A 22700-nucleotide genomic window follows, 5' to 3' on the forward strand; every position below is an offset into this window, starting at 1 on the left:
ATCTTTTAGCAACCCATTGGGTGGGTCCTTACCACCAGCCTGGGAACCACTGTTCTAAAGAACATTTCTGCCAAGAGCTTGTATTTATGCCAGCATCTAATTTAAGCAAACTATGGCTAAATATGGCCTGTCTATCATTTGGCACATTTCTGTTGCAGCCCAACTTTTGGTGGTTTGGATCGGTGCATTTTTACATCAAATAGTGGTGGAAGTGGTCCAAAGTAGAGCTTTAAGAGAGGTGTAATCAACATTTAGGGAAGGGAGGCAAAGGGACAAAAGAGTCGGGAGGGTGGAAGGGTGGAAGGGAAGAGGAGAGGGGCAAATGCTTGAGGTGGTGGCTGAGAAACAAGAAGAGTTTCTGGAAAGTTTGAACAGGAGAAGAATAAGATCAGGGGGCTGAGGGTGGGAGGGAGTGAAATTGAAGTGAGAGGGTCAGATGAGGTTAGTCGCTGTTCCTTTGCCTCCCCTGCAGAGACAAACTAACATGCACAAATTTTGCTGTGGCTTTCAAGTTAGCAACTCTTACAAACCTGCAGTTCAGTTTCTGTAACACACAAAGACAACACTTGCTCTAATAACCTGCCACTGAAACAGACGAGGTGGTTTTAACACACTTTGAATAAAGATCTTTATTTAGTAGAAAAATAAACTGCGACATTAAAAACAATAAACCTCTGTCATATGTAACATACGGAGCCCCCTAAAGGTCACAGCGAAAACATTTTTGAGGACTACTTTTGCATTCCCTCGCAATATGTTTTGCGTTACCTCTCAATATTTTGCGTTACCTCACAATACTTTTCTTCTTCCATTCCTTCAGAGCCGTGTGTCTATTTCCGCTCAGCTGCTCCCAGCGCAATGCAACAGCTCATTGGATTTTACTTTGAATTGGACTTTAAGTATGCTGATATAGTACTACTGCTCAATAGGCATGCATGGTTATGTAATTAGTGAAAGTAAAATTAAATGAATTCTTAGATCAAGAGGTCTCTCCAGAAGAAAGCAGTGCGGTAATCTGCAGGATGCTGTCGTGGCTCAGAAGGAAGGAAGTATTGCGAGGTAATGCAAAATGAGCAGCATTTGTCAGAGGCTGTAAGATGGCACAAACTTAAAAACCTACATTTTAAACCTGTGTCCCTATATGTATGTTAATTGTGGCGTCATCTCATGCCAAATATGTGTCAATAAAATAATTTTTGAGTATTTATAGATCAAAATCCCTTTTGTCTCTTCCTATAAAATGTAAAAATCATATAAAAAAAAAATCACACTTATCCTTTGGGCTTTAGCTGGCAGAGGAATATCAATATCTGTAGGCAAAACCTTCCTCCTCCTCCTGATCCAACGTGTGTGAGGGAGGTGTGGGTGGAGGTCAACAGTCCTCTCTACAGTTCTGTATTGTGCTGTATTCGCGAAGCCCTGCACACTTTTGAGCGATCCAATCAAATCTAAAGGATCTGATTTAAATCCTTCTTCCTCTTCCAACTCATTCTGTGGAACAGATTTCAGATGAGATATTACACCTTACTCTTTTTTTATGAGGTTTATCAAGCTAAAAGCTATCATGCCTCAAGCATCTCCCTCATAAAGTCTACACCACTGTCAAAACTGAGAAGCAGTTAGGGAGGGTAGATAACAGAGATTGGGCAACAGCAACTCAGTATCATCAAGTTGTCTATGTGCATTGTATCAGTGTATTTCCTCCATTTTCAGTTACTTGTTTACTGCTATTTGTGGTCTGGATTGCATCTGGATAAGATTCCATACCAAATATCTTAGATGGAATATCACCTGATGAAAAACCAGCTTGGAATTTTATTTTTTAATTGTTGTATTGCTTTTCCCCGCCGGATAAATATTTGAGGCAGCAGAAGCACTGTGTGCCATTGCCCTTTTTTATGATTCAGTCATTCAGGTAACAACATATATCATTTGTACAAAAAAAAAAAACTAAATGTGATTCCTGAGACAAATCCCTCAACAATCCTTCATTTTTTAAAACCATGTTCACGCTACCATTCTCCCTTTGCGACACATTTGGAGTAGGACAGGTGGTCCAGGTAGAGCACAGCACACACCTGGCTGACCTTGCAGTCTCCTTCACAGATGATGCTATTGTTGTAGCCAACCATGTAGTGACTGAAATACTTGTCAAAGGCTTTGGTCTGCGGCAGCCTGAAGCTCAGGCCCAGCTGGAGCAGGCTCTGTGGCCGCAGGTCAGTCAGTCCAAAAGCCTCAGTCATGATATATTCAAGCCTCCAGTCAGATCTTTGTTTCTCGTTGGCTTCCGTCAGATTCAAATAGTACTGCCAGATATCCTTCAGAGAGAGAAAAGCACCAAAAGGGGGAGAGAGAGGGGAGAAAGAAAAACGTCTTTGAGTCTTTATGAATGCCAGAAACTGTTTTTGTGTGCTGATTGACACCATGATTAATCATCAAGAGGGACTTCTTTCTTCTGTCTTTGATCAGGGCGGTAAAAGTTAGAGTAGGTATTTCAGTGCAGGGCATTTTTAGTTCGACCTGAATGGTCAATATGTTTGCTAACTCAAGCATTTATCATCTCCCTTCTGTATCTTTTCAAACGTTGTATTTATATGGTTTCATTGTGAAAAATCAGGGATCTCACTTGAGGTCTTAACAAAGAGCAGGTCCACATCAATTATAAAGCTCCACATTTTAGTTTGCCAGGTGTGATTTCAATACTATACCCTCTGCTATATGTTTTCCTGAAAATTGTTCTTGAAACTGTGTGTAAGTACACTAACGACCACAAAAAACCAGAGTCAAATTCCCTACACGTTTACATATCCTTGGCCTAAAAAGCTGATTCTGATTATTAGTTTACTATATGGCATTTGGAAGAGGAATTTATGATCTATCGTCTGTTTTTAACACAACTTTTAAAATTCACTATATGGCCAAACGTATGTGGACAGTGTCCACATATTTTGTGTACTTTTGGTCTGTTTTGTTTTTTTGTACATTTGAGGCTGTTTTTTATATTCTTACCAACAGAGTGTAGTCCTTGGTGTTGTACAAGTACATGCGGAAAGCTGGGTTGTTAGAGTAGGGCTCCAAAACATGCTTGATTGGTGTAACAGCCGGTGACACAAAAAGAGAATTCACTGGTTTACCTACAGAAAAATAAAGCCAAACACAAATACGACATAATTCAGTTGCACAAAATAGTGAACGCACTGAGGTTGTTTATTTCAAAAAGTCTGTCAGCAGATCTGTCTGTGTTTTTAATCATTACTCTTAGACTGGATGCTTCCTACAATGTCTCAAAGCCCACACCAGGAAAAAAATAAGCTGCACTTGACCAGTTTCCAGCCTGCTTCAACAGCAAAATTCTGGACAAGCTAATCTATGTGCATTTAACAGACTACTTGTACAAAAACAGCTCGTTTGAGAAGTTCCAGTTTGGGTTTAGGGAAATATATATTACTGAAATTGCTCTGGTGGAGGTCTATACTGTAAGCACAGCTCAGCTTGTTTCTGTTCTGCCAATCAGACTGCAACTTCTTTTGACTCAATCAAAAAGCTTTAAAAGTTTTTTAAACTCAGTGATTAATAGAGGAAAGATAAGCTGAAGATCTTAATCAAAAATAATGTGTGAACCTGTGTCATGTGTTTCATTTTTGTTGCTTCTTTGCTCACACACTAATAACCTCAGCAATGCAAACAGCTTCTGAGTCCCTGTGTAGCTTTAGGGAAGAGCTGGGCATGGTGTTTTAATAGCCTTTTAGAAGTTACTTAATTAGCCCACTATTATCATTTATCATCATTTAATCTGTGATTCATTATCAAAAGGTCAGGATGGTCAGTGCTTTAAAGAAAATCTGATTTACCGTACAGAGTTTTTCCTCTTTAACAGAATGAATATCAAAGCTCTGTCTTTCTAACTTTCTATTTAGGATGTAAATCTGCCTTAATTTCTGTGGTGTTCTGTGCTCTCGCAGATTTGCCTTCATACATAGATTAAAATTCTTCAGAACCATGACAGAGTTGCATATCACTCCACACACAGGCCACAGTAGGAACATTATTAAGGTTTAGCACGGTTACCTGTTGAATGAGTATAATAAAAAGACATAGCATGAGGAAAGAAAACAGTAAAAGGCCATTTTTGATAAATTATATCTACTTTTGGAAGTGTTGTGTCCAATTTGGGGTGGTAAAGTCAAGGTCAACCTGTCATGATCAAAGTCAACTTCAATAATAGGAAATATGTTTAACCACATATTTGTACCTTGTTGGTCCAACAGCACCATGATGCTGTCTCGGTGAGTGTGGCCATAGAAATGTCCCGCAATGACATGACTGTATTCCCTGAAGATGGCGACCAGCCTCTCGTTGTGGCTCTCTCTTACAGCAGTGATATTTCTGGCAAAGGGCAGGTACCCCACTGGTACATGGGCTATGATGTACACCTAGAGCAAGAAGTAAGCCACATTTAAATCCCAGCTCTTCAAGTGCAAACAGAAGTAAAGGCGTCAGGACTGCAGGCAAAAACAGTTTTTTTCACATACTGTTTGTGCACATGTGTGAAAAATAAGCTACGGTTTCAACCAATGTATCAAGGTATGATAAGATATTTGACAACGATATACTGACTTAAAGAAATCATCATGAGCACTGTAAGGCAGGTCAAAGGTCAGGGTTGAAGATATAAAGACAGTAAATGTAAGACCTTCTCCAGGCTCTGAGCAGCTTTTGCCAGAGTTTTCTCCAGCCACTCGAACTGTCCAGCAGGGTCTGTCATGTTTCTTGTGACTTTATTAGGACCGTAGTAGAGGATAGTGTTGAGACTAAGCACCCGCAAACCAGGCTTTACGAGCTGAGAGTAGAACCCACCTACGGGAACAAGACAAAGCACAAAATACAGCTTACTTGATGCTAAGAATAGGGTGTTAGCATAGCATGCTACGGCTGTATTTGGACCAACTTTTTACATCAACCTCTTTACAACACAGTAACTTTATATGTAAATGCCACAGTCACACGTCTGCTTTTCTCCCTTCCTCATTTCTTAATGCAGGAACTTCAACACTACAGTTTGCAGAAGTTTATGCTGATACATGTCCCGTTTTTCACGTGATTTTAGAATTACTGTCAGTCACCTTTTTGAAATCATCAGATTAGATTAGATTACAGTAGCTGCACAGCAGTAAGGTTTAAAGTAGTCAGAATGCAGAGAGGATATAGCAGTTAGATGTATGTTTTAGGTAGGCAAATACACTATATCCATATGCAAATGAACAAAGTAGATAAAATTGGACATTTCTATTTGTTCAGTATTCAATCCAAATACCAATGTCTGAGGGAATGATATAAAAGTGTTCGCAGTGTAATGAAACAAAACATTTTTGGTAAATTAAAAATATTTTAAGAACGTGAATTATAATGAAACCCAATAAATAATGGATTGAATGTATTTAAAACATGGTCTGAGGGGGCTTAAACGGCAATACTTTGACAGAAGCACCCTCACAGTAGCTGTTACCTTGTGAGAGTGTGAGCAGAGCTTCAGTCTGCAACCAGGGTTTCCACAGCTGGGCCACAGCTTTGTAGATGGCGTTAGTGGAGGTCGGCATCTGGTCCTAAGAACAATGATGCAAACACAAAAATGCAAATTGTTATGCAGCAGCACATTACATGACAACATGTCATTACAAATGAGAAATGCAGTCTCACATACAATGGCAGTTATAATAAAATTAATTCCTAGAACTGTAATGCAATCGTTTCAATATTTAAACAATCTAGTACCAGATAATCGGGCTTGACTGATATCAGTTTGCAGATATTGGCATTTCATGAAAATAAGATCTTGTTTTGGTATCAGACATGATGTTGATGTCAGTTGGTATCATCCACTGTCATTATTGAGGCTCAACTTGTACTTTCCCTAGTCATTACGTTTTTTTTGTGTGTCATTTAATCAAATGCTGCCTTTAGAGGCTTTTCTACCCAGAACAAACACAATAATCTCAGATATAACTTAAATACTTGCCTTGAAAATGCTCAAATGTAAGTATATTCATTAATACTGGCACAAAATGTCACCCAGCCACCTAAATGAGTCAAACTGATTTGTCTGTGTATCAGAAGAGCTTCCCTCCCTCACTTACTTCTGCAAAAGACCGAGTACAGAGCGAAAGGCTTCATACTGCTGAGTGATGAAAGGGTTACACTTTCATTTCAACTCAGTGCTACATCCTACAATCATTCGTCCTGTAAACATCATCCTTTTTCTCTGAGCAAAGCTTGAGATGCTTGCCGTCCTTAAATATAAAGTTACCTGAGGCCAGGAGTCGTGGTTTCCCAGGGCAGGAAAGACTGTCAGGTTGGGGAAGTGTTGTCTGATGGTCTGGGTCATATTACTGATCACCTGGATCACTATGTCTGTAGAAAGCTCGTCTGCAGGGACGTGAGGTGGACTGTCACTGGTAGAGAGGGAAAGTAAGATCCAGTATCATTAATCCAGGTCAAATGAGCCACAGAGAAGCTAAAGAATATAAATATTGTACATGTTTATTTTAATGCCTTCAGACACACGACTCCATAAATGGTAGTGACTGTCTGCAAGTAAATATCAGTCATAGTACAATGCCAATGTGCTAAGTGCTTTTTCCAGTTATTCATTTCATTGCATTTCTATACACTTTCAGTAAACGAATCCTGACTTTATTTGAATCTATGACGGCAAACTTTTTGGTTTTTTTTCAACCACCAAAAATGTTGATTTGACAAGAAAAGACGAAAAAATTAGCTAAATGAAGATGGAGACAATGTGTTACTCAAAGGATAATTTAAGTTTATTACAATTTGGGTCTTACTTTTGTAGTTTTGTAATAGTGACACTGCAGTTTTCTGCTAAAATCTGGTAACATAGCGACATCGACAAAAAGACCAAAACTGAAATGAAGATAAATGATATAATTATTTCCCAAACTGTCAATCAGTTTATAGGGATGTTCTTGATTCAGCTTATCGTAGTTGTGTGCACACAGTTTTCCTGTTCCTGTTTCCAGTTATAACCAACATTTCAGGTGTGCTCGCATTCTGTAATATAGTAAAATAAAGCTGTCTAGATAATCTAAACTGTTGGCTAGTTACAACAACCTGTCTGATTGTCTGAATGCTCAAGTTTCTTTTCCCGTCAGACTTTGATGTAGCATTGTGACTGTATTCCCAGATTGCAGCAATTAACTTGGTGAGTACAGTGTTATTATGACTGGCAGAAATGACTGTATGAAAAAAAGACCCAGGTTGTAATAAACCGAAGTTATGCTTTAAAAACGAGAAAGCACGAGAGACTGACCAAACTTATGCAATGTTTGCATGTTGTTACAGCAAACTCAACATAGCTGCTTTTTACAGTAAAAGACTTCCAGAAAAGAGAACTAAGCATGACTTTAAATGCAAAGTAACTGCAGTAAGTGAAAAAGTCATAAAGTCACTGGTAAGTTAACCCCCCAACAGTCAGCACTAGAAATCAAGGAAAACCCTAATTTCTCAACACTACTGTACTTCCAGTCCATCAAATCATAGTTGTAGACTGTTCTTTCCAAACATGGTTGGCTCAGCAGAGCTGTACTCAACTGTACAATGCTGCAGTAATAACGTGAATTCCACTGTGCAATGGATTTCCCCTTTAAGTGAAAAGTCAAACTCATGCTACAAATACAGAATAAAGAATAGAATAAAGCAACAATCTGCTTGCACAGTGACTTAAAGCTTGGAAAAGACTCCCTGGGGTAGAGGATTAAGAGGCAAGGCATTCTCTTAAGCATGTTTAATAAGGCTGTGAATTCCTGGTTCAGCTGATTAGCTGCTGATTAATAGAGAGCTGTATGGAAGTACTGATGCTTACAACTGCAAGCAAAGCAAATAACCAAAAAACACTCCCTTGAGGAAATGGGGACCATCCAGAGTGACTTCACAGCACAGAAACATCCTCATTCATCAAGCCTAAAACCTCAAAGTGGTTTGGCTCTCACATTAAATTACAGAACACACACACACACACACACACACACTTATACACACAGAAGTACACAAGGTACTGTTACTGCAGTGAGAGAACAGGATATGAAACCACTGTAAAACCACCGCTATTGTTTCTATGAGCTGGTTTTTCATATTGCCGATCATTTTCATGCAACAAACTTCGAGATATTCAGCATTCGGCCCCAGTTTTTCATCGAGGCAGCACGACAAGTTTAAAGTCAAATTCTCAAAGAAGAAGAATAAGGAGAAAGCAGTAAATCATGACATCCACCTCTCCCTCATCAGTGTACCGACCCGGTCCATACGATGAAGTCCTGTGGCTGTGTGAGCGGTGCCATGTGAGTGAAGGCTGACTGGATGAGGCGGTAGGGAGAGTCACACAGGAAGTCCCCGTACAGGCCGGCGTGGGTGGCAGGGACTCCTTTGGAGGAGAAGCAAACCTTGGTGGGGTCTGGGGCCAGGTGGTAGGTGGGGTCCAGGTGGAGGTCAGTGATGTGCCAGAACCTGCCTGGATGGATGGAGGGAAAGTGAATAAGAAGAAAAGATGAAAGGTTTAGAGAGAAGGAAGAAAGAGACAGAGATGAAAAATCTGAAATATAGTTTGTGAACGTCAGATAGAAATAAATCCCTAAGAGGTAAAAAAAAAAAATAATTATAAAACGTATTTTCAGTTTGAGGCACACAACTACCACTAAATGTATCTGTGCAGATTTAGAGCAATTATAATGGGTATTTCACTTCAAACAAACTCAAAAATAGCTGCATATAGAAGACTATATTTTGCTTTTACATCCAAAATTATATCTCAAGATCTGTTTTTGAAATACATGTCATAATCCAGCATAATATCATTCTATTAAATAGCGCTAACTTTAATTACTTTTATTTTTAGAAATGACAACACATGAAAATGTGTCATAAGAATTTAATAATGTATAATTTAGGACGGGAATGTCTTTCCCTATTAAGGGTAAGGGATTTTGATTGGGTTTTTCCTTTTTAGGTTTTTGTGTAATGTATTATAATGCTGTTATATTCACCTTTTTTGCTTGCTTGTTGTGGGTTGAGATAACATGCTATTATAAGTCCTACTTTTTTATATTTTAATCTCACAGCACAAGCTTTCTTCCTTGCTTTAACTTAATTATTATGTTATTTTATACTAGGTTATAAAACAAACTCCAAGCCTGTTTTGCTGTTAAGTAAAAACGTATACAAGCCATAAAAACATCTGTAGCCCCATTAAATGTACATGTGGGAGTGTGCCGTTGTCTGAGGATACGTTTCTGGCTTAACTCCGTTTAAAAATCTGTCAATTTAAACGTTTTTGATCATCCGCAAACAAAGCGTAACTTTCACAGCAACATTTTACACTTAATATAAATCCAAAATGTTTTAGGGTAAATTCGGTGAGCATGACATCCACCATGTAGCACTAACTTTAAGAGAATATCGTCTTTAATAGCTGAATCACAAAAGTCGCAACCGCACACGTTTCATGTTGTTTATCCCGCTCAGTGAAGCCTAGCAGATAAACCAAAAGTAATAACTCATGCTGTATATTTTAGCCTGTAAAGATATGTGGATAGTGACAAAACACGAGAAGTCCCGGGGTTTCCACTCACCTGTGCCCGGCAGGTAGATGCTTCCAGTGGGTGCCGCTGCAAGCGGGGCCGCGCAGCACAGCAGCAGTACAAAACACAAACGATATACCATGTTCATTGTGTTAAAAACCGGCAGTAAGTTGTATCACATAGCCTACATATAAACAAAAGTAGCTAAACACGGTAAGCCTTTATCCTCTGAAATAAACAGGAAGTACAATGGAGAACTGGTCACGTGACTCCTTATGTTTTGGTAGGGGGAGGGACTTATAAAAATGAAAACAAAGTCTGCAGGGTTTGTCCTCATGCATGGTCCGAGCTGAAAAACTCTGTGGTGGGATGTAACTGGATATATTTACTCAAGTACAGTGTAACATTAAGGTACTTGAACTTTACTAGTGCCAAACATTGTACTTTTTACTCCACCACATTCATATGATGATCTTATAAAACAGGATGCATTATTATAGGTTTAACTACCCAACCAAATATAAAATTGTTAAAAAAATTAGCTCCACCTCCAACTACAACAGTAAAATGTTACTTATACATTGTTATAATAATCTAAAAATATTATTTGTAACCTAAAATTTAACAGCCACATGGGCCATTATTTTCTATCAAGTAATTTTTGATACTTTCAGTACATTTGCTGATAACAGTTATATATGTTTACTGAATTAACATTTCCAATGCAGGACCTTTACTTGTAATGGAGTATTTTTACAGTGTGATACTGCTACTTTTACTTAAGTAAATGATCTGAATACTACCTAATAATACATTGATATGGTACAGAGTCACTCTGTCATAAAACGTGTTATTAAAAAACTCCAACATATTAAATTACTTCAGTTTGTTACACCAGAAAGACATTTTATTCCTCTCTCCCTTTCCATATATGTATGTAACAAAGCCTGAATGTGTGTGTGTGTGTGTGTGACAGAGAGAGAGAGAGAGGTCCATTGTTCACTGCAGGCTATCAAACAGCAGAGGTGGCATCAGTATTCAAATCCTTCACTCTTCTCTGCGTGATGCTGACAGGAAAGCTTTCTATTTGAGCAGAGAAACTACATCCTTTGTGATGATAATCTGTAACAAGTGTTGTATTTGTAGCTGGTCTAAGTACTCCATTCCCTCCCTAGAGTCATCCGAGAAATGTAGTGAAGTAAACACGTGATCTCACAAAATTGAAAAACCTTAGTTAAAGCAATTGTTTGCAACCCTTTTGGCTTATGACCCCTTTATATGAGGCCAACATGTGACCCCCTCATCAGAGGTTATAGCTTAGTGTGGACATGAGTTATGAGCATTTCAACCAAAGAGTGATTTTTCCTTATTGGATTGTTTAATTTTAAGGATTTTTAGTGGGCTAAAGAGGTTAAACTATCCAACAACATAAATCTTCTTTTCTTTCCTGTCATGTGAGCCCTCAAATTTATGTTGACACAGCTTTAAAAAAATTCTAATCCAGAATCAGTGCCCCTTTTACTCAGGATAATCCACAGACCTCGCTGTCGACAGATTTCATAGGGACTATTTCTTTGGTAGAAAGCAGTTTGAATGAAAATTGTTGACAGTGAGGTCTGTGGCTTATCCAGAGAAACAGGGACACTCTTCCTGGACAGAGTACGACTGCTGTTGAATATCTCGAAACCTGGACAGTTAAAACTAAAACTATTTGCATGGCTAGATAGCACTAGAGGTAAGTGATAAAATATGTCTGGGTGAACTGACCCTATAAGTACAGTACTTAAATAAATCATCCCTCTGTAGCTCGGATTGAAGAGTCATTTGAGGCCTTTAAATCTGACAAAATCACATCAGGGGAGTAATCAGAGACAAATTGTTCACTCCGAGGGGATAATTTGCCGTATTGATGAAATTGCTCCACTTTGTCCCAGAAAATAGTCTCATTATGCCACCAGGTTTTGAAGCTGGGGTGGGAAATAGTGTTGGATTTTTAGCAAATTGACTTCCCTGATTCTCAGAAATGCTCTCAAACGTCTGTTGTAATGAGAGACTGTCATGTAATATTTTATTGTGCAACTAGAAAATCATGTGTTTTAGTCTTAATACAGTGACTCTTTATGGCCTCATGCAGAGAAAGTTTTTTTTCTGTTTCCCTCCTCTACAAAGTCAGAGGTCAACGTTTGGACCAGATAGGGATTCAGTGTCTGAGGGTTAAACCCAATATTTATTCTCTGATCGACCATATTGAATGATGGAACTATTATAACACGATAATACATCAGAGAAGAGACAAATATTTACTCTCTGTGTTTTTTATTTCATGTTTCACACAGGGTTGCAAAGACGATCCATCCAACACGACAGAAATGTTTTCATATTAAAAAAAAAAAATCTTACAAAACATGTGCAGCCTGCAGGCTGTGTACATGTGGAGGAGGATGAAGTGCAAAGAGAAGCATACAGTCAATAATAATTAGAAAATCAACACTTCGTGGCCGGTTTGGGATGCTGTCAGTCGGAGCACTCATGCCTTCTCGTAGCTACGCACCGCATGGATATCTTCAAAGGTCAAATTCTGCAGGGGAGAGAAGACAGTTACCATGACAGGAAATTCAATGTTCCCAAATATAATTCTCATTTTAGCAACAAATATACTTTTTTAACAGCTCAGTGCTGTGGTTGAGTGGAGCATCTTTAACAGACAGAACTAGTTAATTCTAGGCAGCTTTTGGCAGCTGACTGGTTGGTAATTTACTTTGTTTAATACAAGCAAGCTAATTTGACTATGAATGCGTAAAAGGCCATGCTCATTCATCATAACAAAAAGAAAAAGAAAAACAGATTCTAAGCTGCATTTTTGGAGCTTCAGAAAGACAATAGCACTGTCTGAAATGTGTTTTGTAACTTTTTATTATTTATTTGTTTGCTACATCTGTGTTTTTAATATCCTTTATTTTTGCAAGGAGCCCAAAGAAACAAGCTGCAGAAGTTTTACACACACAAATTATTCCTGAATAATGTCTAATAATGCAATTATTAGACATTATTATTGCATCTAATAATGCAATAATGTCCTCTCAACATGAAGAAAGCAAAGTTCATTGCCCACTTACATTATATTTTCTGGATTCACTATGACTTTTTACATTTTTCTGAGATATTTCTTGTCATTTGAGAGCACACAGAAGAGTGAGTGATGAGTCTGGATGGGAAAGCTGGTAGGCAAAAGACATTTCTGATAACAACTTCCAGTGGAAATTGATCTGAGAATTGATATTACTGTCTGCTAATATGCCTTCTGAATAGACTGAGCTCCTGAAACATCATGAACATTTTATAAAACTATGTATTTCTTGGTACTATATTCCAATAATGCACAGCAAATTTCCCAGATGATGATTTTACCCTCTGCATCTTCCTTACGGCTTATCCAACTATCATTTATGGCCATGTGGCCACACAATAAACCTTCCATAGTTTCAGTGTCCCTTTCTACTTTGTTAGTAAATGTACTATTAATGTCACATATGTTGATAAAGTCAAGCAGGACAGGAATATGAAGTATGTGTGATCTGGATCTTACCATGACCATCTTGCCATCCTTGATTTCTCTGACGAACTTGGTCTCTTTGCCGTCCCACTTCTGGACGTGGACCAACTTGTCTCCCTCCATTGTCACTGTGGACTGAAGAGACAAACAGAAGAATGTTTTTAACAGGTGAGGTGGAAATAATTTGTGCATTAAGATGCGGCCAAATGTTGGTCCATGTCTAGACTTTTCAAGATGTCACTGACCCACAAATAGAAACAAAGGAACACCCCCGACTCCAGGTTTGATCAGAACTGCATTTGGAAAACATACTTTTTAACTTATTATCTACTCTACACATGGGGAGAGAACAGTGGTAAGAATGAGATCTTGCATTAAATAAGAATTTCTGCCCTGTTAAACACAAGTTAGACACTTGTCTACTCACAACTCCTCACGCACTCCTGGCGTCTCCAGACTGGACCGGTGGTTTGATGGGTTGTTCAGCATGAAAAATGTTTGAATTTGCGTCTAACCACAGTGTTTGGTCTCTTCTACTTACATGTACTGTATATTTTTATGAAGAACCACAATTTAAACAAGAATTGAAAAAAAATGTTGGTCTTTTTCTGTCAACTTACTTTGCAGGTCCTGTCATCAGCGGTGGTTTCGTCAAACTCCTCTCCCAGCTTGAAGGAGATCTCTGTGTTCTTGAAGGTGCTCTGGGTGCGAACCACCACCTTGTCACCCTCCTGGCTGATGATTACAGTCGGCTTGGTCACATTACCAACCTGCCGGGTGGCAAAGCCCACACCTGACCAGGGAACAGGGGTGAAATATGGCTGTTAACGGCTGTTTTACGACAACTACTAAACATTTTATTTGTTATAGGCACAAAAAAAATATCTGAAGGCTCTGACATGATGCACATGTCATTTCTCCGCCTTTATTTATTGCGTTTGTGAGTGAAATTAAACAAAACAGAACATACAAAAATGGAAAAGAAAAGGTAAGATAGAAAGGAAAAGAAAAAGAAGGCTGTTACTCACCAAGTGCTTTCATGTACTCATCAAAATTCTCACTGTCAACCAGTTTCCAAGTGGCACAGAAGGCGTCGACCATGGTGAAGGTTTTCAGAGAGGCAAAGTAATCTCCAAAGCACACTGAGCAAGCTGCAGCTTTTGCAAGTTTCCCCCCTTGTGTTATTATTCTGCTCCTTATTATTATGCATGTAGGTGGGTGGCGCCATGCATCCCATTGGCTCAGGAGATTTTCTCTGAGTTATTATTGGATATTTAAATTGGGTCATGGTTTTAGACCCTTAGACAAGAAGGAAAAAAAGCTAAATTAGCCCATTTGTATGCCTAATGATGTAATTACTCTCATTCATGGGTGTCAGTTGGGTTTGGTGAGGTAAAGTGTGGTGCTTGCCACATCTCAGCCTAAGGAAATCAACATTAAAATGTAAGAGACAGTAAAGACCAAAACCTAGATATTCATTTGCATTTCAGCAATATAAAAAATGCACTGAAACCTCAAAGTGAAACAGCAAAGTTCCCTCTAAGCTTATAGTTTGTTATATTGTCTGAAAATGGGCTTCAGAGAGTTGGTGGTAAATGACACAGAAGCTTTTTCAATCAGTTAGCTAGCGTTAGGAGCAAATTCATATTTATGTTTTAATGAATTTCCTCATATTAATCCCCTGTTAGCCTCGTGTTAGAGACGGGCCTTCTTGTATCTGGAATGTGTCCTGTAGGGGAGCGTCAGTGAAGCAGAATCAGTTTGTTTGACAGGCCTTTGTCCTGAACTGCATTAACTAACCCCCCCAACTGCAATTTCTTCATGCTCAACACACACACTAATTACTGTCTATAAACGTTTGTGTATGTGTGTGTGAGAAGGAAAGACAGTGAGTATGTGTGTGTAGGTTCTGCTCACACAAAGTAAATGTATGTTAGTGTCATATCTGCGTCAAGATTTGTACCAAAGGAAGTTTGTTTATCTTGCTGCTTGGCGCAGTGATTAAAGGAGGCAAACTGTGACTTCTATTAAGCAAGTTACAACTGATGCTGTCAACTATCCTCATTTCTTCAAAGACATATCTTCAGGATAAACATCAGTTTGACATGATGTTAAAGTGAATCTACTCATATACTTGCATCTCAACATCTTTTAATATGAATTGTGATATGAGCCAATGTATAATTCTGTCAGTGCCTGCGCTTGACAGGCACTGGCAGAGGTGGAAATTACATGTCCTCAAATACTTTACTTACAAATTTCAGGTACTTGTACTTACTATGTGTTTTTCCATATCAGAGAGAAATATTGTGGCTTTACTCACTTTATTTATATGGTAGCTATAGTTTCAGTTTCATGGTGCACTGGGACTTAATTTGCAGATAAACATACAAAATATCACTAATATCATTTTTCTTTTCACTCCTTCCTTCTCTCACTTGCTTTGTTTTATTTAGATTTCCTTTCCACTGCCTCTGAAACCTAAAGGGCATGAGCTCAGTCTGCTGGGGTAGTATCAGTGGCATACAGTATTACACCCATGGTTTTGGAATAAACACTTAAATGTGAGTATATGTTTGGGTGTCTGCATACTTTTGGCTATGCAGTGCGGCCGGGTGTGTGGACAGTAGTGAACGCCACATATTGTGAAGGATCTCTGGCGCCACTCTCTGGTGAGAAATAGAAAAGTGTCAGAAATGTGTTAGCGTACCTGTTAATGCTCTCCGTAGACTCCTCCCGGCTGTTGTCCAGTCCTCCAGAGAGCTGCTGTTGTCTGAATTTGTCAGCTGGTCCAGGACATCTTCTGGTAGTATTGAAGTTAAAGCTGACCAGAAGATGTCAGCAGAGCTGTTGAACAAAGACACATGACGTTAATCTCTCACACAGTGTTATTATAAAACCAATCAAAAGCACTGATTTAGGGGAGGCCTCATCATGTCTTGATTCAGAATTGCCAGCCTACCTTTGGCTGCTCTCTATTTCTTCACTGGCCCTTCATCCAAATTCCTTGAGCGCTGCTCTGGTCTGAATCCAGGACATTTTCTGATGGTAATCTTGTAAATGTTGACCAGAAGATTGAGTTTCTCTTGAGTACAGAAAGAAACATGCATACATGGTGCAATGATGATTATTCATCATCATCAAGGGTCGGAAATCTCAATTTACTACTACAGAGTGAACAGATGAGTGATTTTGGAGTCATTCTATGACTTAAGGTAATTACTTGGTCAGGAGTGTGACAGCCTACCTGCTACTGCTCTCAAAAAAAAGATTCCCTGGCTGTAATCCAGTTTTCTTCAGAGGTTCCTGAGTTTGTGGGCTGATCCAGAACATCTTCTGGTAGCAACGTTGACCAGAAGATTTCAGCCGAGCTGTTGAATGAACAAGACGCTTAATTAAAGGCAATTAATCAATACAATACAATAGCTCATTTTCATGCACAGGGATGTTTTTTTCTCCATTAGGTCACACCGGAGGGGATATCCTCCAGGGTCAGAAATGTGTTGGCGTACCTGTTAATGCTCTCCGTAAAGTCCTCCCTGGCTGTCGTCCAATCTACTGGAGAGCTGCTGTTCTATCTCCATCAGCTGCTCTGGGACATTTTCGTGTTGTTCTGACCGGAAGATGTCAGCAGAGCTGTTCAAAGAAGACACCTGAAGTTAATCTCTCATACGACAAACAACGAATCAAAGGCACTAAATCAAGGGAGGCCCCAAACTTAGGTACCGATACATATGATAGGCAGAGGCTACCTGAAAATGAGATGTCAGGATGGTTTATGCCACATCACATGCCAAACTTTATTGATGATAATGAATTTAAGATAACTAGATGGTGGGAAGTATGTAGCCTACCTGTCAATGCTCTCAAAAACTTCCTCCTCTGCCGCCATCCAAATCTCTTGAGAGGTTGTTGAGTCCAGGGTATCCTCTGATGGTAATGTTGACCAGAAGATTTCAGCAGAGCTGTTGAGTCAAGAAGACAAATGCAATTCATTTCAAGCACATTAGACTTTTCTTTTTCCGAAAAACTGTTCTGATTTCAGCCCAGCATCCAGAAAGCCGTCTGCTGGTTGGCCAAAGACGTCGACCATGTATCATCTGGAGTCAAAGCAGCACATAAAAGTATTACACTTTATTACTTTAATTACTTTTTGGCAAGAAGCTTCCCTACAGTCATACCAACCATAAAACAATTTATATGTAATGTATATTTATATAAAATATGCATAACTTTTCCCAGCACACCACACACAAGACATGCAATAAATCAGGCAGCCAAAGGAGCAACAATGTCATATATTAGTGGGAAATTTTAAGGATTATTCAAAAGACTTGTTGAAAAGGCCAGTTTAGTAATAAAATCAGCCCAAAAACCATTTTAAACTGCACTGTTAACCATTGTAAGGATGCTAAACAGCTGAGCAATGATGGCCAAAACTATAAAACCAAGGTTGTAAAAAAAAAAAAGACATCAAAGGACGAACTAAGGCCGGCCGGTGCAGCAGAACTAGATCTATTAGGGACACTGCAGAAAGCAAGCAGAAACCAGTGATGGTGAATTACTAACCAAGTGTACTGCAGGGCATTATTCTGCAACAAAAAATACATTTGTCTATTTAAAATATAATATTTGAAAGAATAAAGTAATATATTATCCTATTTCTAGTATGTTATCATTTTAATTCTACTTAATTCTCCACCTTATTTTAGTGTTTACTCACAAACCACTTTAATCTGCTCACCTTGCTTTTTCCTTCAGTTGCCCCCCCACCACACACACACACACACGGCCTCTTTGTGTTTCTCTCTCCCCATATGTGTCTGCACTGTTGACTTTCTTCATCAGCACTATGTTTTGTAAAGTCGCCCAATTTACCAGTTAAACCAACTTTGGACAATTTAACCTTTGACATATGAATCTGATGAACGAACTTAAATTGTATTAAAGAGTGCTGTGCACTCATGGAAGCTGAATGTACCAATCTAAGAATATTATTATTACAGCATTTTACTGTTGCAGCTGCTCAAGGTGGAGAAAGTTTTAACTACTTTATACAGTATATACAGTTAGCTAGTTTAGTCCAGTGTTTGGTTTTTTACCCAATTTAACCCCTTTGTGCCTCAAATAGTTATTTAAATGAACCATCTGAAAGGTTTAGAGGGGAAACGTCTGTCACATAGACAAGGGGCCCAAACTAGACACTTTTTGTTACAAGGTCACAAGCCCAAAAAGGTTTGTGAACCACTGGTCTAATCTTTAACAATATATTGTATTTAATAAGCTCATCATGTGTTTTTTTTTAATGTAAAATGTTATTCTGAAGTAACCATCATTCAAATAAATTTAGTGGAGTACTGTACTTAAGTATATTAAATGTGTAAAAAGTGTCGCTTCCTCAGTGTTTTTTTAGTCATTTGTCAGTTGTTGCTTTTAATCTAGGCAGACTACAACAGCTTTAACGTTCCTCCTTCTCCTTTCTCTCATGCAGCTGTTTAATTCGACTCTCAAAAGTGACTCAATCAAGATGAGCGTTGTCCCACTTCCTCTGAGTTTGCTTTAATTACTTTCATAGCAGAACATGAAAAATACCCTGAACAGAGATATAGATGTTAAAATGACTTAATATCATACAATGACAGGTGATACAGAAAAAGCAGTAAAAACTAACACATCTCTGACTACAACACAGCACCAGCACATTAAAGTGCCTGACAGCAAGTTCATCAAGCAAAATGTACCATACATGATGCTCAGTTACATTTCAAGCAGCCATATAATGTTGTGTTATTATGCTACTAGTTTACCTACTGCTCCCCCTTCTGGACAAGAAGGCTTTTTACTGCAATACATCCTGAAAATGATCATAAAAATAATTCTAATAAAAAACATTTATCAACTGTGATGATATGAGCTGTAACTACACTGTGCTCTCTTCTTTGTTTGGTTTGACGGTGGCGTAGAGGTTGCTGGGATCAGCTGAGGCTCCAGCAGAAGAAGAGGAAGTTTTCAGGGTGGTGTAGGTCACTGCTTCATCTTCATCATCATCTTTACCCAGATCCTGGAAAACAACAGGCAAACAGCACAACATTAAATGAGACAGAAGAATGTAAGTAAATGCAACATTATGATATCCAGCACCACATAAACACAACACAAATAGTAAACCGCATTACAAAGAGCAACACAACACAAAACGGGGATTCAGTACAGTCAGTTCAGTTTGAAGATGTGCTGTTACAGATGTTTTTGAACATGTACTGAGCTCCTCTGGCCGGTCGTTGTTGAGATATTTTGTTCTGGACCAAAGTGTTGGACACGCTGACATCACAATCCTTACATGTAGACCTGGGCTTTAATGGGAAAATGAAGACTGTCCTGTTTTTCTTACCTGAGAAGTGTTTTCATTCACTATAATCAAACAGACAGCTTACCTGGGCTTTACTGTTGGTCTTCCTGGTGTAGCTGATGGAGGCGTAGGAAACACCATCTTCAGGATCAGCCTACCCAGAGAAGACAACATGATGGCTGCTCAGTAACATGTGGACTTCTTTGTATTCTATTCTGTTCTATTCTGGTGTAGTCCAGCTGCATCATCAGACTCCCCACTTCTTCTCTCGCAGAAAGAAATTCGATTCCGAAGTCACAGCGAGTCTCATAGAGCTACATTTAGCAGAATATAATATAAAAACAGTGAGTGTAGCTTTGTGCTGGGTGTGGTGTGAGATCTCACCGTGTCCTGACTGGTTTCTGGACTCATAATGTTTTCATCCATCTGTGTTTTTTTTCCTAAAGAGACAAAATAGAGTCGACTTTAGCTTCAACAATAAAAATCCAGGTTCATCAAAACTTGTTTCTAAAAGTTCTTTCTAAAAGTCACCTTTGGTTCTCTTCCATCTGATGACAACCACAATGATTATTAAGAGAGCTGCAACTCCCCACAGCCACAATGATGAGCCACCACCAACCTGGAAAGAGAAAAACATTAAAAACCTTTTTGACTGCACAGTTCAGGTCTGTTCAAAATCATGCAGCTACAGTAGTAAAGAAGGGAGGGAGAGAGTAAATTCAAAATATCTATCCATTTTCTGTTTTATACTGCAATGAATGGCCAGTTTTATCTGTCCAGAAAGTTAGTTAATAAAACTACAAACAAAAAACGATAAATAAATACGTTAAATATGCAGAGAGAAAGAGGCTGACAGGAAGACAGAGAGATTCTGGAGAAAGATACATTGATAAATTGTTGAGTCACCACCTTTTTGTTTTGTATCACTGATAGCTGCTGTGGTTGTAACTGATTTTGGGGGGTTTTCAGTTGTTCTTGTTGATTTAGTTGTTGCTGTTTGTTTGTCACCTGCATGAATAAAATAACACAACCCAAGAAACTGTTCAGTTAGTAAATACCTCATGTTTACAGTGTTTAACAAAAGTGTTTAAAGATTCATTTGATAGTTTTAACCAAATCAAACAGACTAACGCAAAATAACCCCCACCTAACTCAAGGTCCACTATTAGTTCTTCCCAGAGCTTTCAACTGCATGTCACAGTTGAGATGCTGTTGAAAGCTCCACAAAAATAAAAATAAAATAGTAACCACAACAGAGCCTAATGTAACCATCTACATTAACACCAGTATGGTGTTAAAACTGAAGTAGCACTCACTTATTATTTTGTGTTACCAAAAAAAAAAAGCAGAAGTTGAAGGGCCTTGTGGTTGTGGGTTGTGTGGTTGTGAGTTCAGAAAACTCTTCAGCCTTTTGTCTCTTTCCAAAAGGTTTGTTTGCTTCTGTCATTGGGTCCATACGAATGGAAGGAACATTTCAAAGTGCTGATTTGTAAACAGCCGCTGTGTAGAGCATTTCAAAACATTCAACCATTTACTAATGAAACACAAACCAGAAAACCCCAAACAACAGAACACAGAGACACAAAGTGTCTGTCAGTATCTAAAACTTGGTGACTCTACCTTGTAGTTCTGTTGAAGCATCATTGATTGCAGACGCTGTTGTGATGATACCTGCTTTCCTGCTGTTTTCAGTTCTTCTTGTTGATTCAGTTGTTGCTCTTGTTGTGTCCTCACCTGAACAGATGAACACAACTCAACAAACTGTTCAGTATGAAACTGTCATGGTACAGCTGTACCAGTCCCAGTGTCTGTTGGTCCCCTGTTGGCCGCCTGTGTTTGTCTGTGTATGTGTGTGCTGGTGGGGCTTGGCCTTCGGAGAACCTCCTCTCAGAATCTGACACAGCTGCTACTCATCTGTTCTCCATTCACCAATCAACATCTTGCAGTATATCTACCCGGCTCTTCTCACTAATCTTCGCCAGATTGTCCGTTAACACTAGTGGTACAATGTCTCGGCCTCTGAGCTTGCTTTATAGGAAGTTTTCTTCCATGTTTCCAGAATCCTTGACTAATCCTCTGACTCCTTGTGTTCAGTTTCAGTCCTCAAGCCGACACCTGCCTCCGATCTACTCACTGGTTCTCCAGAAGCTTCTAACCATGGGTTCACTTCTGCTCCATTTAAGCCTGCTGTCCTCGCTCCGCCTGCCTGATCTCACCAGCTACACTCCAGGCAGCTGTCCTCGCCCAGTCTACCTGCTCACAGAGCTACCCTCCACACACCTGGTTACTCTTTTGACTTGTTCATTCAATAAACCAAAGACTAACCACTTAAAATCTGTATGAGTTGTGCTTTTGGGTCCAGAATCTGTGTACCATAAAAAAAAATTGTGGTGTAATGTAATAAAACTTAAATCATAAAATAAACAAATGTATATTAGGTCATTATTTAAAGTCAATTTTAAATGATTTTAAACAGCTCATCATATTCTCACCTGGTTTCTCAACTGAGGGCTGAGGGCTGAAGGGAAACCGCTGCACTTTGTTAGTGTAGCAATCAGTCACTTCACACTTCAGCAACTCATGATACTGTGACTTCTGCTTGAGAGAAGAGGTAAGAAATGTCACAGTAACTGTGCAGTCAGACTGCGATGTCTTCATGTCTTTGTCCACATCTTTACCCTCATACAGCCACTTCACTGTGTGTCTACATCGTTCAAATGTCGACACAGAGCAGATGAACGTCACCTTATCAGGGTCCTTATGTTCAGTCACTGGAGAAGATGGAGATATCATGAGAGAAACACAAAAAGAGTGAAATTATCTTCATCACTGTGATCATAATTATTGTAATGTTTCAGTATATTGTTCTAACAAGACAGTTTGAGCTGAAAACATTATGATGTAAATACTCACTGTTAATAAGAAAAAGATGAACATGAGCATCTTGATGTTGTCCTGATCTGAACTGTCTGCAGGTGTAGTAACCAACATCCTCGACTGTGACCTTCTTTATAACCAGAGAACAGCTCGCTGTAACACTCAGTCTGTCTGATTTAGCTTTGGCGTTTTCACCAATCTGCCCAAGTCTAACCAGCTCTACTGCTGCTCTGTTTCCTGAACCAGCAAAGAGCCATGTAGTACCGTCACATTTTCGCTGACCGTCTATCACATTTTCACAAGTCAAAGTGACTTCATCTCCAACTCTGAC

At 39.0% G+C, this 22700-nt stretch overlaps 2 protein-coding genes across 2 annotated transcripts; both read right to left on the reverse strand.

Annotated features, from left to right (window-relative positions):
* Positions 1-600: 600 nt before the first annotated feature.
* On the reverse strand, positions 601-9865 carry smpdl3a (sphingomyelin phosphodiesterase acid like 3A). Its single transcript, XM_044169038.1, has 8 exons — positions 9642-9865; positions 8311-8524; positions 6305-6449; positions 5507-5603; positions 4694-4857; positions 4253-4433; positions 3010-3134; positions 601-2318 (listed from the first exon to the last, which is right to left on the reverse strand). Exons 1-8 carry the CDS (start codon positions 9736-9738, stop codon positions 2013-2015), a joined length of 1329 nt encoding a protein of 442 aa, XP_044024973.1. The 5' UTR covers positions 9739-9865; the 3' UTR covers positions 601-2012.
* Positions 9866-11889: 2024 nt separating this feature from the next.
* On the reverse strand, positions 11890-14331 carry LOC122863025 (fatty acid-binding protein, brain). The gene is made up of 4 exons (XM_044169039.1): positions 14172-14331; positions 13764-13936; positions 13177-13278; positions 11890-12168 (listed from the first exon to the last, which is right to left on the reverse strand). The coding sequence occupies exons 1-4, from the start codon at positions 14242-14244 to the stop codon at positions 12118-12120; spliced, it is 399 nt and encodes a 132-aa protein (XP_044024974.1). The 5' UTR covers positions 14245-14331; the 3' UTR covers positions 11890-12117.
* Positions 14332-22700: the final 8369 nt, after the last annotated feature.

This window comes from Siniperca chuatsi, linkage group LG16 (assembly GCF_020085105.1).
Source record: "Siniperca chuatsi isolate FFG_IHB_CAS linkage group LG16, ASM2008510v1, whole genome shotgun sequence".
Classification (NCBI taxonomy): domain Eukaryota; kingdom Metazoa; phylum Chordata; class Actinopteri; order Centrarchiformes; family Sinipercidae; genus Siniperca; species Siniperca chuatsi.